We start from the raw sequence: 17,574 nt of genomic DNA, 5'->3' as shown, positions 1-17,574 counted from the left end.
CTCTCTCTCTCTCTCTCTCTCACACACACACACACACACACACACACACACAAACACACACACACCCTCAGGACAGGGTTTCTCTGTGTAGTTCTGGCTGTCCTGGAACTCACTCTATAGACCAGGCTGGCCTTGAACTTAGAAATCCATCTTTGCCTCCCAAGTGCGGTGTTGGGTCTAAAGGCACACACCACCATTGTCCTCCTTGTCTCTGTTTTAAAATTAAATTTTTTTAAAAACTTAGGTGTGCGTGTGTGTCATGGTGGGCATTTAGGTGGGCAGGTGTGCTTGTCCATGCAGGTTCATGCGGAGGCCAGAGGCTGACACCAGAGGCAGTCCTAAATCTACTGGCTCATATCTGCAGCCTCCAATTTACCTATTACTCTGAAAGTCTCCTCTTGCTTTTGCATTCATGAAATGAATTGGTCCCTGCTTGGTGTCCGACTTGTTTTGAGACAGGACCTGTCACTGAACCTGGCTCTTCGCTTGCGGTTGCAGCGAGGCTGGTGGACTAGCAAGCTCCTGGGACGCACCTGTCTTCTCTACTCAGTGCTGGAGCTACAGCTACATTCTGCCAGGGCCCGGCATTGTGGGTGCTGTGAATCGGAACTCAGGTCTTCATGCTTATGCAGCAAACACTTTACACACCGAACCTTCTCACCACTCCCATGATTGTTATTATCATGACAGTGTTTCATATGTCCTAGGTTGGCCTCAAATTCTCTATGTAGCCCAAAGATATCCTTGCCTGCCAGGTCCGCCTACCTCCACTCCCCAAGTGCTGAGATTCCTGGCATGAACCCCTGTGTCCAGTTCTTCAGTGCTACAGACTGAATCCAGGATTTCATGCTGGACCAGCACTCTCCCAGCAAAGCTTCCTCCCAGCTCCAACATCGTGTCTCTGAGACACAGTCTGGGCTACCCTTCAGTAGCATAGCCAAGGCCTTCTTTTGGCAATCCTAAATCTATTGGCTCTTATCTGCAGTCTCCAATCTACCTGTTACCCTAAAAGTCTCCTCTAGCTTTGCATGCATTAAAATGTAAAGCTGGTGGGAGGGTAGCAAAATGAGAAGGCACAGAAAGATAAGATGGCGGTGTCTTAACCTGAGCTGGGTCCCCGGGACTCACATGGTAGAAGAGAACCAACTCCTGTGAGCTGTCCTCTGACCGCTACACACATGCCATGACATGCAGACAGATAAATATAATTTTTAAAATTGCATTTACTAGGGACTGCAGCACATGCTTCAGCTGGCAGATTGCTTGGCTAGCATGCACTGGAGTCCTTGGTTTGTTCTTTAGGGAGGTAAAGTACAAGGTCATTCTCAGCTACAGAGAGCAAAATAGACCAAAAAGGTGCGTGTGTGGGGGGGTAATGACTAGCAGAGGTTTTAATTAAAAGTTTTAATTTAAAAGATTACATATGCTGGGCATGGTGGCGCATGCCTTTAATCCCAGCACTCGGGAGGCAGAGGCAGGCGGATTTCTGAGTTCGAGGCCAGCCTGGTCTACAGAGTGAGTTCTAGGACAGCCAGGGCTACACAGAGAAACCCTGTCTCGAAAAACCAAAAAAAAAAAAAAAAAATTACATATATGTGTGTGTGTGTATGAACATTTTATCTAAGTGTACTTATGGACCGTGTGTGTGGTGCCTGTGCCTGTAGAGGTCAGAAGAGGGTGTCAGATCCATTGGAATTGGACTTATGGATCGTTGTGAGCCATCATGTAGATGCTGGAACAGAACCTGAGTTGTCTGCAAGAGCAAGTGAGCAAGTGCCCTTATCCACAGGTCCACCTCTCCAGAGAGTGGCTCTGGCCTGTAATCCCAGGTACTTGAGACGCTGAGGCAAAGGGATCACATATTGAATGCTTGCCTGATCCAGAGTGAGTTCAAGACCAGCCTGTGCAACTTAATGTCTTATCTCAAAGTGTGTGTGAGTGTATGACAATTAAATAAAAAGAGGCCATGCGGGGGGGTGGCACATGCTTTTAGTCCCAGCATTTGAGAGGCAAAAGCAGACAGATCTCTAAGTTTAAGGCCAGCCTGGTCTACAGAGTGAGTTTCAGGACAGCCAGGGCTACACAAAGAAATCCCATCTCAACAAACAAACAAACAAACAAACAAAGAGGCCATGAGTTTAAGAGCAGAGGGGGGTGAAGTGGAGGAGTTGGAGAATGGAAAGCAGAGGAGGATACTACAATGACAATTTCAAAAAATTATTTTGTTTTTGTTTTTGTTTTTCAAGACAGGGTCTTCCTATGCAGGCTGGCTTTACTGGAACTCAGTATAGATCAGGCTGGCTTTAGACTCACAGAAATCTACCTGCTTCTGCCTCCTGAGTGCTGGGATTAAAAGTATGAGCCATTACTCCCAACTATAAAATAGTATTTTTAAGAGGAAGTAAAAGGAAGGCTGGGTATAACTGCAGTGGCAAAGCACTTGCTCAGTGTATGCAAGGCCCTGGGTTTAATCCTTGCGCTTAAATAAGAGGAGAGATTCTCACATGTTCTTCCCCAGTGCCTAGCAGTGACTGTCAGGAAGCAGGTGCGCTACAGCTAAATGAACATCAATTATGATACATTTCATCTAAGTAGCTTATCTGCTTCCAGTTCACCAAGAAACAGCAGTCTCTGGTCCCTCTAAACACCTGTGAGGCTGGTAAGTGAGAAAATTTTGTTTAATTTCATAAGGAGAGAAATAAGGAAGCAGAAGGGAAAGTGATTTGGTCAAGGTCAAAGTCTGTAGCCCAGGAAGCTGCACTTGTGCGGGGCCCTCCCAACCGGCTGTCAGCCTGCAGTCTCTTCCTCACCTTACAGGGTCTGCTGACAGAGAGGCCTTATGCAGAGCCGACCTCTGCAGCCAAGCCAGCGAGGGCTAGAGAGCAGAAAAGGTGATCTTGCTAACTAAGTGCAGTGCCCAAAGCTTTCCTCCAGTTCTACCTCTCCAAAGTTCCTGTACGCTTTTTTTTAACTTTTAAGGTTCTTTATTTTTTTTAAAAAACAAAAATTATTTTATTTCATGTGCATTTGTGTTTTGTTTGCATGTGTGGCTCTTAACCACTGAGCCATCTCTCCAGCCACGCCACGAGGTTCCTTTTTTTTTTTTTTTTTTTTTGGTGTTTCGAGACAGGGTTTCTCTGTGTGTGTAGCCCTGGCTGTCCTGGAACTCACCTTGTAGACCAGGCTGGCCTCGAACTCAGAAATCTGCCTGCCTCTGCCTCCCGAGTGCTGGGATTAAAGGCGTGCGCCACCACTGCCCGGCCACCTTCCTATTTCTTGCCTAAGCTAATAGGCCAACAGCATTTTTATTGACAGGTGAAACATCCATACAGTGCACAAAAGATTCCCTCTATAGCATAACAAGCTATGGTAAGACTAGGTGCAAACCCTCATATCAAGCCTGGATGAGGCAACCCAGCAGGAAGAAAGGGGTCCCAAGAGCAGGTAAGAGTCAGAGACATCCTCTACTCCCATGTTAGGAGTCATGTAAGAACACCAAGCTACACACCCATAAGGTATATGCAGAGGACCTAGCTAAGACCCACACAGAGCTCAGGGTTGTCACTTCAGTCTCCATGAACCCCTATGAGCCCTGCTTAGTTGATTATGTGGGCCATATTCTTATGATGTCCTTGACCCCTCTGGCTCCCCTGATCCTTCCTCCTGCTCTTCTGTGGGGTTCCCCTGGATCCACCTGGTGTTTGGCTATGGGTCTCTGCATCTGCACCCATCAGTTGCTGCGTGACACTTCTCTGATGACACTTGGGCTGGACATGGATCGATGAGTGTAGCAGAATATCATTAGGAATCGTGTCACTGACTTTTTCTCCAGTCATGTTTGTTTCTATCCTGGATCTCTGGGCTGTCCAGCCTCTGGTTCTTAGCCATCCACACAGTGTCAGGTGTGGGCTTCCTCTCATGGCATAGGTCTCAAGTCAGACCAGTTATTGGACCAACTTGTTCTGTGCCACTATTACCCCAGCAGACCTGGCAGGCAGAAGAGATTGTAGTTCGAAGGTTTTGTGGCTGGGTTGATGTCCCAGTCCCACTACTGAAAAAGCCTTGCCTGGTTATAGAATATGGTCAGTTCAGGATGATATTGCCAAGCTCCCATTACAGGAGTCCATGCCAGGGTCACTCTTGTAGATTTCAGAGAGTTTCCACTGTGCCAGGCTCCACATCACCCCCAAAATGTCCCCCAGTTCCAGTCTCATCTTTCCCAGTATTCTCTCCCTCCATCCCTACCCTCTGCCTGATTCCTCTTTTCCCATCCCCACTCACCTCTAGTACACTGGCAAAATATATTCTATTTCCCCTCCTCAGGGAGATCCATGTACCAACCCCCTTGAGCCTTCCTTGTTACTTAGCCCTCTTGTCTGTGGACTGTAGGTGTATATAGGCAAAGCTACACTTTACAGCTAATATCCATTTATAAGTAAGTCCATACAATGTTTGTTTTCCTGGTCTGGGTTACCTCACTCAGGACAGTCTTTTATAGTTCCATCTATTTCTTTGAAAATTCCATGAAGTCATTGTTTTTAACAGCTCAGTAACCCTCCATTGTGCAAATTTACCATATTTTCTTTATCCATTCTTTGGTTGAGGGACATCTAGGTTGTTTCCAGTTTCTGGTTATTATTAATAAAGCTTTAAGAACATAGTTCAGCAACTGTCCTTGTAGAAGAATTGAGCATCCTTTGGGTATACATCCAGGAGTCTGACCTGTCTTTCAAGATAAAAATATTTAGTTAGTTGATTCCTGATAGTGTCTAAAGTGTGCTAGGAGAAGCAGAAAGAAGTGGAAACAATAAAGAAATACAGACAAAAGGGAAGGGAAGAGGGAGGGAGGGAGTAAGAAGTAAAGGTCAAGAAGAGAAGTCCATAGAGAAGGAATTAGGGAGGCCAGGAGTGGTGACATATGCCTTTCATCCTAGCACTCTAGAGGCAGAAGCAGGTAGATCTCTGTGTATGAGATTAAGTCTGGTCTACCTAGCCACAGGGCAGCTAGGGCTACATAGTGAGACACTGTCAAATCAATCAATTAATAAATAAGTAGCAAAAAGTGGCAAAAGGAAGCCTGAAGTTATTGTTTTGCTGGTTTACATATTTGGTGTGGTTGGAGCCTAGTCCAAAGTGGGAAAGGATGAGATCAATTCCTACTGAGCTATCTGGGTTTGGATCACGCCCCTTGCTCCTTTACCGTGTGTTACTAGCATCACAACCCTTACAGTCAGGCCAACGACTGGTTTTAGAAAGGGAACACTCAGGAAGACTATGAGACTCAGCCAAAAACATACACAGCAAAGAAATGGAGAGGCAGAACACACCATGTCTCCTGTTTCTCCTGGCAGAACACATTACAAGAATCCAGAGGGCTTCTGATCTCATCTTGCACAAAGTTCCAGATGTAGCAATGTGATGAAGTTGGTGGAATAAATATGTAAGGAAAGAGATTAGAAAGTGGAGTGTGGAGGCATAAGCTTGCAATCCCAGGATTTGGGAGATGGAGGCAGGAGGAACAAGAGCTTGAGTTGTCCTTGACTGCACAGTGAGTTTGAGACTATCCTGGGTTTTCACAAGACCATGGGAAGGGAGGAGAGGAGGGCAAGCAGCCAGACCTGGAAAGAACAAAGAAACGGAAAGGAATCTTATCACGGTGAGTGATGGGTGGGCATAGTTCTAGGAGAGGAGATTGGCAACTGTCAACAGGGAGAGTTAGAATTGAGGTAGCTGGAATAGGAGGCAACAGGGGTGAAGGCAGCAGGGATGTCAGCATAAAAGCCCTGTGTTCTTAGGAGTCTAAAGCAGCTGGCCAAGACTTCATGCTCAAATGATCTTATTTGGGAACCAAGCCAGGGGTTCAGGAAGTTTTGGCAAGCCCTGAAGCATGCATGCTTGGTGAGAGTATACTATTGGGGGTAGGGGACACCTGGCAGCCATTTTTCTTGTTAGTCTTTCCTATGCATAGACTTGGATAGGCCATGAGTAGCAGCAACAGGATCTTCCTGAAATGGCCATTTCCCAAGGTCTGCTGGCTCTGTCCCCGCTGTCGGGGCACCAGCCAGGATAATGTGAACCAAGAATGTGAACTATTCCCTTATGTTCTTTTAGAAGGGATCAACTTCCAGCATTCTGAGAAATCATTCTTAGCTGGGCATGGTGATAAACACCTACACGCTATTTCAAAGACAGAGGCAGGAGGACTCTATACAGAGATCCTGTCAGAAAGAAGGAGGGGAAAGGAGGGGAGAGAAGAGGAGAAGGAAAGAGAAATCACTCCTAAAACAGGTGGACAGACTGAGAGGCAAGCACAGCACTGTTGATCCAGGAAAGGCATCTTGATATGTAAATCTCTGTGTTCTGGGTAATTCATTCCCATTTCTTTCAGCCTCACAGCTACGGGAAAGTCCACAATGCCCATGCATCTCATCAAAAACAGGTTCAGCTAGGGGTGGAAACACCTATAATCCCAGCACCACAGAAGCCAGAGACTGCTGAGTTTAAGGACAATCTGGGCTACGGTGTGTCAAATGAAGGGTAGAATATAAGAATGTGGCTCAGTTGATAGAGTGCCTACCTAATAAGTATGAAGCCCTACTTGATTCCTAGGATGGCAATAAAATGTAATAAAACCAACAAAGATAGTAAAATCTCTGGCTAGGATCTCAGCCTACTAATCATTCCTGGCAGCACACAAGCCTTTCTTGGTTCTGGACCATCGCTCAAGAGTCTCTCCAACTCCTTCACTCTCCTGTCTTGCTTGTAAAGATCAAGCAACCACCACTTTTGACACGCATATGGTGTTACTGAGTCCATAAAAAGCCTTCACAAGGTCTGGAGGGAAGCTGCAGTGGTTAAGAGCTCTGGCTGCTCTTCTACAAGATTTGGGTTTAGTACCCAGCACCCGCATGGTGGTTCTCTAATGCTAGCTTTGGGAGATCCGATGCCTTCTTCTGGCTTTTTCAGGGACCAAGTACCCAAGTGGTAAACAAACATACATGCTGGCAAAACACCTATGTATAGAAAAATAAATTTTAAAAATTTAAGAACTTTTTAGAATACCTTCAAACTTCGCCTGTTAGAGCTTTCAAGCAACCTGTGTGACAGGTGGCTGGTCTTAGTCCTGTGGTTGATAATTTAACCCACACTTTAACCAATCTTGTTTTTTGAGATTGGTTTCGATTATGTAGCTCAGGCAAACTAAACTCACAGTATTTCTCCTGCCTCAGCCTTCCAAAGATTAGAATAACAGACATGTGTCACTACACCCAGATGAATTTTCTAATCCAAACAGCTCCTTTTGACTACATCAACAGGAGGCCTCATTTGTGAACACCATAACCATGAAGCAGGAAAAAACTGATAGAAAAAGGCTAGAAAAACATAATTCCAGGCACAAAACTAACATAAATGGAGGTTTCCATGACAGCTACTTTTAAATTTTGACAAGTTTCATAATGAATTTTCAAGATACTCAAAGGCTGTGTATAAAACACCATTTTAATAACCAAATATAGTTTTTAGCTCCTTGACTAGGAATTTGCACCCCAGTTTTAGCAAATGTTTGCATCTCAGTCATTTGAGAATTAGAGGTGTGTACCTCGGCTGAACTCATGGCAAACTCCCTTGTCCATGGCCTTCCAAGTGCTTCTTCCTGCTTCCGTCCAGCTGTGTTCTCTGGGACATACACACTTTGGTCCATAAAAGGACAAGTTAATTTGTTCAGTAAGCTCAGAGTGGACACTAATGTGCAGAGTACTGAGCAAGGGAATGGAAGACATACAAACAAGTAATATAAGCCAGGTGTGATACCCATGTCTGTAATCCTAGCACTTAGGAATAGTCCAAGGCCATTCTGGGCTATGTTAGTCCTTGTCTAATAGAGGAGGGAAGAGAAAACAGCCAGACAAACAAGTTGTTATTTGAACTGAGGAATGGGAAGACTCCAGAATTTCCACCTAAATGGTATCTTAAAGATTATTAAAGGAGTTTAAGAGTAGAGGTTTGTTTTTACTTCTTGGTGCTTGGGGAATCAAACTTAGGGCCCTAGTGCATGCTAGACAAGCACTGTACCTCTGAGAAGCCTCACCTCCAGAAACCTTGGAAAAAGGTGAAGGCAACGAGAAGGACTTAAAGCTTGAGGGGTGGATAATGATCCAGAGCTGTGCGCCTGTCAACACTGGACTTAGGAACAGCAGTAGGCTTGAGGCAGAAGTTATCTTTGAAGTTATCTGTACGACCCAAGCAAGGTGGCACATGCCTATAGTCACAACACCTGAGAGGCAGAGGCAGGCGGACCTCTGAGTTCCAGGTCAGCCAGGGCTACGAAGAAAACATCTTGAGGGCTGGAGAGATGGCTCAGTGGTTAAGAGCACTGACTGCTTTTTCAGAGGTCCTGAGTTCAATTCCCAGCAACCACATGGTGGCTCACAACCATCTGTAATGGGATCTGATGCCCTCTTCTGGTGTGCCTGAAGACAGCTACAGTGTGCTCATATATATATAATAAAGAAAAAAAGAAACCACCTTGAACCACCGCCCCCTCCCCCACATACAAAAGATCCATCTGGAGAAGGCTCTGCAGACCATACACCCAACACATTTCCAGAACAAAAGAATTACAACTGTAGAGGTCAGATCTCTGCAGACACAGATATATCATCCAGGCCTAACGAAGTCCAAGTGCAAATGGACAGCCCTACTTACTGTGACACTTCTAGGTGTAGCTGTTAACTTTATCTCAGTTGTGACTATCTCACACAATTAGGTGTTGTGTTCACTGCACAATCCCCAAGACTGCAATCTCCTTGCCAGTCTGAGGCATTTGTGGAAGTGGAGGAAGCTTCAAGTGGGGCTGATGGAGGCTCTATCGCTGGTGGTCTGCAGTAGGATCGTGTCTTTTTTTCATTTTCTGGCTTCCACAGGGTGAGCAGTTTCTTTTGCACATGCCCCTAATAAGCAGGCCAACGAACCATGGACAGAAAGCCGACAAAGAACCCCAATCCCTTTTTTCTTTCTTTGCCTCGTGTTACCTGTCAGTTAGTGGGAACTAATATAGTCCCTACAAGCAGATTTTTTTTTTTTTTTTTGGGTTTTTCAAGACAGGGTTTCTCTGTGTAGTCCTGGCTGTCCTGGAACTCACTCTGTAGATCAGGCTGGCCTCGAAGTCAGAAATCTGCACGCCTCTGCCTCCCGGGTGCTGGGATTAAAGGAGTATGCCGCCACCACCACCCGGCTACAAGCAGATTCTTAAAAATCATTTTGGATATTACTATACAGTTTTAGACACAGAAAGGATTAACTTTTTAATCACTGTAATAGGCAGGCAAAGGCAGGAGTTTGTGAGTTTGAGTTCAGTAGTCTCCTCTACATAGTGGGTTCCAGGACAGCCAGAGCTAAATTGCCTTATTTTCTGTGTATGAGTGTTCTGCCTGCAAGTTTGTCTTCATACTTCATGCCCATTAAGTATCTCCAGAGGCAGGAAGAGGGCATAAAATACCCTGGGACAGTAGTTAGAAATGGTTTTGAGCCACCACGTGGGTGCTGAGAACCCAACCTGGGTCCTCTGTAAGAGCAGCCAGTGCTCTTAACTCCTGAAGCACACCTCCGGTGCCCCTCACCCCGGGTAGTTCTTACCTAAAAGCTAGAGGGCTGCAGCTGACTTAGATCCTCACCCCAGCTCTCTTCTCCACAGGCAGCTCCATACAACTCTGAAAAACAATCAAATCTCCAACACGAGGCACAGGACAGTCTTAACTTTATTTATTGAGGTTCTTTTTATTTAAAATGGTTTGCAGTAAACAGAACAGCCCATAGGGGAGCAACTTCCCAAATGTTGCTTGCCCATGACCCACAGACTGAAGTCTGCTTTCATGTACTGATTTATTCCATATTTCTTCTAGTACTGGTGGTGAAGAGGTGACGAATGGAAGGAGGGAGTACGGCCAAGAGAAGGCAAGGATAAGGCTCAGTCTGGAAAACCCAAACTCTAAAGGGCCTCAAGTTCAACCAGGTAAAGTGTGTCACAGCCATTGGTCACCCAGCTGCAGCTAGTCAAGCATAAATTAAATACAACAGCTTTGCCACCTCAGCAGATGGTAACAGAACTCTAGGCCAAAATCTGAGCCTAGTGTGCACTAGGTGCCAACATCACAGATGCCACAATCGATGGAGAGTCTGGACAGCTCCCTTCACGCTGCTCAATGGGAGACCTAGGTTTTACCCCTCAGAGCAGTTTATCAAGCAGGCTTCATTTCCGTTTCTTCTCCTGTGTGCTGGTGAACCAAGAGTCTAAGAGTTTTTTGCTGTAGTACAGTTGCCAGGCATGAACTTGGACTGCCAGTACCAACACCAGGTACATGACAGAGACAGCAGAAAAACCAAACAGGAAGCGATAGGCCTTGCCATGGCGGTAGAGTTGCTGTGCCGCAGGGAACATCTCCATGCTGCCATAAATGAGGGGAGCGATGGAGAAGAGCCCCATGCTGATCATGGAGAGCACCAGGTAGCTAATGTTGTTCCGAGGGAAGGAGAGCAGGCCCAAGACAGAGGGCACAATGCTCAACAAATACGGATATTCCCACTGATAGGGCATGGCCACCTGATCATGTGACAAGAGCCTCAGGTGTCCCACGCTCATCTTGGCCACCAACAGCAGCCATATGACGAGATGCACGTAGATCAGCTTCTTGATTTCGTACTTGAGGGTCACACTGTAAGACAGAGCAAAGGGAGAAGCAACTTTCATTCCAAGTGCTCTGACCACCAACCGTATTCCAGGCATGTGTACAGGACACATGGATACAGTGTGAGTGATACAGCCTCAAACAGAGGCTGGGTCCAAGGGATAGAGAAGAAAGTAATTAGAAAATGAAGTGTAAAGCTCAGGTAAACACACAGAGCCTAAGCTATCCTGGGAGTAATCACTGTAGCATAAGGTGGAGGCCAGGGAGGGAAGGCTGTCTGTGTACAGGAGAAAGCATTTCGGCCTGGGTTCTAGACGAGTGGAGAGAGCATTCTATGCAGAGGCAAAAACATGCAGGCACAAAACACAGGGGTTTATGTATCTGTGTTTCAAGAAATCAAGTGGCAAGACACAGGAGAGGCAGTGACAGATAACTGCAAAGACAAGGCGAGGACACTTCAGACTGAAGAGCAGCAGCGGCCCCTGGTAGGCTGAGACAGAAGATTCCAAATTGGAGGTTGGCCTGGACCACATAGCAAGACACCATCTCACAAAGCCATGACAAGAATTCTGGGCTGTGGTTTAAATGATAGCTCTGCATCACAGAAACAAAGGCCAGGAGGCCTTGTAGCAACAAGGAACACAGCTCCTATTTCTCCAGCTACAGCTGTCACGTGAAGGAAGCATGTCTCTCTTAATCTAAATTCCCTAGGTCTCAAGCGTATCCTTTTCAATCTCAAGAGCAAGGTTTCACCTCTAGGTGTGCAAGACAAGACCTTGGGTTACAAGGTCTCCAGTAGGAAGGGGCCAAGGGTCCAGAGAGCTTGTCATCCTCTTGCACAGAGGTAAAGCACCAGCTGAAAAACTCAGTGGACTTAAGGAGGCAGTAATTCACCTTAGGAAACGTGGGAGGCAAGGAGAAAAGAAATCACTCTGGCACTCAAGCTCCTTCAAGGCAGGATCCAGTTTGACTCACTCTTCCTTCCTTCCTTCCTTCCTTCCTTCCTTCCTTCCTTCCTTCCTTCCTTCCTTCCTTTCCTTCCTTCCTTCCTTTTCTTTCTTTCTTATTATTTTTTTTTTTCCTGAGACAGGGTTTCTCTGTGTAGCCCTGACTGTCCTGGAACTCACTCTGTAGACCAGGCTGGCCTCAAACTCAGAAATTCGCCCGCCTTTGCCTCCCAAGTGCTGGGATTAAATGCGAGCGCCACCATGCCCGGCTTGGCTTTTTCTTTTAAAAAATGTATCTTATGTGTATGTGTGCACCACATCCACGCCTCTGCTGTGGGAGGCCAGAAGGAGGCATCAAAAGCCCTGGACCTGGAGTTACAGATGGTTGTGAGCCTTCTGATGGGAGTGCTAGGAACTGAATTTAGGTCCTCTGACAGAACAGCAAGTACTCTTACAGCTGAGCCATTGCAAGGGGGGGAGGGGGGTCTCTTCGCCACCACCCCCCACCCCCCACCACCCCCGCCCAAGTAGAGTTAATAATCTTCATGAGATAACAACTCTGTATCTGGTGATATCTCAAACTTCAGGAGTCTGACCCCAAGGAGTCTTTTTAGGCATATTTAGGCACAGCATGGTTTGGTGGAAATTTTCCTGGCGATGACTATCGAGGCCTGTGTAAAGATGAACAACAAATGGCTTTAGAACTAATAGAATATGGCCCACTGGTCAGCACAACCAGGATGCGTGTGCCTGCGAGAGGCGGAGGGCTGAGGAAGGTGTGCCCTGGGGACTTCATGCTGTTACGCAGCATCTCTCTGCGAGTCCTCAGTCATCACGTCACCCCTAATCTATGGGTTGTATGAAAACTCTAAGGGGGTTTCCAGGCCCTCACGAGGCAGTGTCCTTAGCAGGACACAAATAGCGATTGATCTTTTTCAAGCAGGCACTTTAATTTGCTGCTGGAGCAAATTAATGATCCATCCATCACTCTCAGAAAGGACTTAGAGATGGAGACTGTGAGTGACGTCCACCACCCTTAGAAAGAATGTGGAGATGTAGGTTGTTAGTAAAGTTAGGTTAAGATGTTTTAGTTAGTGGCTTTGATCTAGAAAATCTTGGGTTACAACTTAGAAAGGTACACTTTTAAATATTGAGCGAGGGTTGTTTTTTAAGGTCAGAGAACAAGAACAATGACAACCCAGCCAGCTCTAGCTGACCTGCCTCTCTTGCTAACGCTGGGTTGGTGATCAAGATGATTAATTTCTTGTACCCATTTTTGCCCTCAGCTTCCTGATAGGATTTAATAAGAAAAAAAAATTTTTTTTTTGTGGAAGAAAATTTGTTAATGAATAGATCTGCACCCTGAGGATTTAAAGTAGAAATGACTGATTGTTTCTTATATAAAACTGTAGATTTATGATTCTTTTAAGATTTTTATAAGATTATTTTTTTAAGATAAATAATAATTGACTCTTTCTTTGTAATTACAAACTGCAGCCTGCCAGGAAGAGAAACTGGCTGAGACAACTGCTTGCTCACACTTGGTTAATCTATAACAGGTTGCTTAGTTACGAATGCATGTGGGTTCTTGGGAATAATTTTTTTTTCACCCATAATATGTAAAACACTTGATCGTGCAAGGGTATTGGGAAACTTCATTGTAATCATTCACTTAAGGAAAAATAGAATGTAACCACATCGTGATTCAAAGATTTGGCTGGGATACATAAGCTGTAGGTGAAAGGGCTGTTCGAGCTTTGCTTCGTCTACCAAATGTATGTGTGTGTATGCATACATGTGAAGTTGTTGGAGCTTGTTGGAGATTGCATCATCTACCAAGTGTGTGAGTGTGTGTGCCTGTATTACATCACTGCCAACCCCACATCCCCACCTTGGATCACTGAACACAACTGTCAGAGTTGGCCGTCAACAGATAGCTAATTCAATCCCATGTGCACAATAAGCTTAAGGCTTGACTGCACCCTTTGGTCCCAGGCCCTGGGGGAAAGGAAGGAAGTGCATGCTTGGGGACTGGTCCCACTGGATCTCTATCCTAACGTCCATGGCCGTCAGCACCCCTCCTTTCCCCAAGGTGAAATGGAGGGTGCTGTGGGGGCCTGCCCACTCCATGGCAGTGCCCTGAAGGAGTCAGACTACCATGGCATCGCAGGCCCAGAGGGCAGACATTTTTTCTAGTTTTTAATTGGGGTGTGGGAGGGTTTGGGGAGGTTTTCTATCACTGTGTTGTTTTTCTGCTGAGGGTGGAATATTCTGCCCTTTTAATCAAGGTGATTGTGATTTTGACTAATAAAAAGGACTTTATAATTGAAGAAAAAAAAAAAAAAGACTTGACTGCATTGAAACTCTTTGTAAACTTCATGTGACATCTTCCATAAAGATAGGGTCTACAGGTGGTGTCACACGCCTTTAATCTTATCAGGCAGAGGTAGGTGGGTCTCTGAGTTTGATGCCAGCCTGGTCTACAAAGTGAGTTCCAAGAAAGCCTGGAATTACAAGGAGAAACCCCATCTCGAAAAACCACTAAAGGAAGGACAGAGGCAGGTGAGGGAAAGAAAGACTCAGTGCAGAACACAATACAGACAGGATGGATAGATAGCCTGTAAGAGTTTATCAAACAAATAAAGGAACGTAGAAAGATCTCCTTATATGGACGTATTCCTAAACCTCAGGATGGACAGGGTCACCTTTTACCACCCACATCCAGACAGCCCCAAGTTTAGCAGCCACCACACTCCTATGCTGTGCCTTTACACAAACGACTTGCTAATTCCTCACCAAAACCTAAAAATCATGAAATTTTCTCCCTCTAAAAATGTGAAAACTGAGACTCCAATTGGAAATAACCCGAGTTGGAGCTGGAGAGTAGGCTCGCTGCAGTGGAGGCGGTTTGGGTTCATGAACCACAACTCTAGCTTCCAAAATCACTTCTGACGTGTGGTTAGAGACATGGCTTGCCACCTTTCTGGGCTTGGCTCTCAGCACCAACCTCGGGTAGACTCCAAATGCCATGTGTAACTCCAGCTCCAACGCCCTCTACTGGATTCTGCGAGCAGTTGCTCTCACGTGCACAAATACACACACACACACACACACACACGAAATTAAAAATAAAAATCTTTAAAAATGTTAAGGAGTTCTCAGGCCAAGTGCATCCCTGAAAAGCCAGAAGCACTCAGGAGACTAAAGAGAAGGCTGTGAGTTCGAGATCAGCCTGGACGCTACCGTGGGATCTAGACTTGAAAAAGAAAAGTGGCAGTGGCGTTCCCAAGGTCACCCAGGGGGCCAGCACCGAACCACGAGCCTGTGCAGGCTGGATCCCCTCAAAGAATAAGTCGGACCAAGGTGGGCCACGGGGTTTCCCCGGCCTGGAAACAGAGCAGAGGTCGTTAGAGCAGGGGACCTGGCGGGTACACGACAACTGGCTGGGGGGCGACAGCGTGAGGACCACTGGCGTCGCTTCTTCCCAGGATCTGCAGGCTCCGCCGGGAAAGGCCTCGGTACGCCTGGCTCACCTCGTACCTCATCTGGTAGTGCATGGCGACGCGCTCCCGGTGCTGAAAGTCGCTGCCGTCGGTGCCGGCCGCTCGCGGGCCTGCCCGAGACGCCATTGTACAGAACTAAGGCCCCTAACGCCGACCCTCTGCTCACACACCCAGCCAAGCACCCTGCGAACCCCTTCCCTGCTACCTCGGCCCGGCTTTCACTACACGGCGTGGAGCTCCGGGAGAACTTCCGGCCTCTCTATCCTGGGAGGACTGACTCTGTGGTTCCTTCTTCGCGCATGCGTTCTTGGCCTTTCTGAGGTTCTTTGCCAGAGTAGAGCGATTGCGGAATTAACAGTCCCTAGAAATGGTTCACTGACCTGCCCAGAGATCCCATCGTGCAGAACCGAACCCCAGGCCGCTGATGCCGAGCAACCAAGCCCCCAGCAAACCCCTTTTAACTTCATTTAAAGCATTTAAAATAATTACTTGTGTATGGGTGTTTTGTCTGTCTGTCTATGCACCACGTGTGGTTTTTGTGCCTGCAGAGGCTGGAAGAGGACATAGGATAGATTTGCTAGCTATACTGTGAGTGCTGGGATTTAAACCTAGTTCTATTGACCTCTTAACGGCTGACCCAGACCTTAAGTTGTAATTCTTGAGACAGGGCTTCATGTGCTTCATGCTGGCCTCGAACTCTTGACGGTCTTTTTTGCTTCAATCTCCCAAGGCGTGATTATAGTCTTAAACCATACCTAACTAGACTTGGCATCTTTGCCCAGTGGCTTGTTGCACATCTATATTTCCTGAAGCTCCACACAACCTTGGGGTTAGGGTCCAGAGCAAAGACGTTATACAACGAAAAGTATAGGGTGGTCAATGCTGAGAGGCGTCACTCAGAGGCTGAAGCAGTAAAGAGGCATCTCTTCCTCCCTGCAATGCTCTCCATAGTCTGAGACCCTGCGTCCTGAGGGCTAACTGGAACAAAGATGGCTGTGAATATTTGTAATCTCCTCAACGTGAAAGGTGGAGGCAGGAACAGGAGGAGTTCATTGAGGCCAGCCTGGCCTGTGTTGAACGTTTGCCAATAAATTAATTAAATAATTAATAACTGGAGAGTTATTAACAGTGGTTAAGAGTACCTACTGTTTTTGCTAAGGACCCAGATTGTTTGTTTTATTGAGACAGAGTCTCACTATGTCCTGGCATTTGCTATGTGGGTAGCCTTGAACTCACAGAGTGTTCTCCTTGCCGGATGTGTTATACAGCGAATGCATGTCGGGTGCCAGGGGAAGTCAGGAGAGGCCGTCAAACCCCCAAATGCCCTGGAACTGGAGCGCTTGTTGTGAGCTACCATGCAGGCTCTGGAAATCCAACTCAGGTCCTTTTCAAGAACAATCGCTCTTAGCCACTGATCCATCTCACCACCCCTTTGGGGTTTGGCTCCCAACACCTACAGCTCACAACTCACTGAAACTCCAGTTCCAGAGTCTCTAGCACCCTCTTCTGGCCTAGGTGGGCACTGCATTCATACTGTATACAGACCTACACGCAGGTCAAATACCCAAACACACATAAGATTTTTTTAAATTGATTTTTATTTTTTAAGGCAAACAAATGGCTGTACTGGGCATAGGAGTGTATGCCTGTGATCACAGCACTTGGGAAGTTGAAGCATGAGTTTGAGGTCAGCCTAGGCAATACAGTAAGATCTCTTCTACCTACCTACCTACCTACCTACCTACCTACCTACCTACCTACCTATCTGAACATATCTAGTTGCTGTATGGAGACTGGGCTGGAGGGGAGAAAGGTGAAGTCTACTTCAGTAGCAGAAGCAAGAAATAACCCAGTGGCTTTAGAGCTGAACTTGGAAGATCTTAGAGTTGAAATATGGCTGAGGCACCCTGCCAGAGCCGAGGCTGCCAGCAGTGTCCTCAGGGTAATTCAGAGAGCTGTGGGGCCTGCCAGCCTGGGCCTGCTCACCTTCAGAGTCTATGCAGCACCCCAAAAGGACTCACCTCACAAAAATTACATGAAGTTCTATGATCTTTCAGCTTGCTCAGCTCCTGGGGCGGTCTCAATGTAAGGAGGAGCCAAGGATGCATCGTGAAGGAACTATCTCACAGCTCTAACATCATTTGTGAGCCGTATACAAGTTGATGTCAGCAAACATACTCCCAAACTGAACCCCAGTGGGGATTAGATAACTACGACTATCTCCAAAATGCCTCCTGGATTCCCCCAGGACTCAGTGTTATTGGTTTTGGTTGTTTGGTGCATAGTTGTAGAACACTTGTGGAAGGAAGGATTTCAGAAGCCAGAAAATGTGAAGAATTTGTCTGGAAATTGATAGAAAACTCCATGTTCTGCCAATTTTAATCAGTTATAGATAAACATTGGAAACTCCAGATGGCAAATCAATATTTCTATAGACAA

The 17,574-nt window shown here is 46.4% G+C and overlaps 1 protein-coding gene across 3 annotated transcripts; it reads right to left on the bottom strand.

The window, feature by feature from the left end:
* Positions 1-9,740: 9,740 nt before the first annotated feature.
* On the bottom strand, positions 9,741-15,453 carry Jagn1 (jagunal homolog 1). Of its 3 annotated transcripts, none has more exons than NM_001205025.1 (2): positions 15,341-15,453; positions 9,741-10,712 (listed from the first exon to the last, which is right to left on the bottom strand). In NM_001205025.1, exon 2 carries the CDS (start codon positions 10,637-10,639, stop codon positions 10,250-10,252), a length of 390 nt encoding a protein of 129 aa, NP_001191954.1. In that variant the 5' UTR covers positions 10,640-10,712; positions 15,341-15,453; the 3' UTR covers positions 9,741-10,249. The 3 variants fall into 3 exon arrangements, with proteins under 3 accessions (NP_001191954.1, NP_001230668.1, NP_080641.1); NM_001243739.1 differs by having other exon boundaries at positions 15,166-15,401; NM_026365.3 differs by having other exon boundaries at positions 15,173-15,401.
* Positions 15,454-17,574: the final 2,121 nt, after the last annotated feature.

Source organism: Mus musculus, chromosome 6 (assembly GCF_000001635.26).
Source record: "Mus musculus strain C57BL/6J chromosome 6, GRCm38.p6 C57BL/6J".
Lineage (NCBI taxonomy): Eukaryota > Metazoa > Chordata > Mammalia > Rodentia > Muridae > Mus > Mus musculus.
Note: the sequence above shows the minus strand (reverse complement) of the source record. Positions and strands in the feature narration are given on the sequence as shown.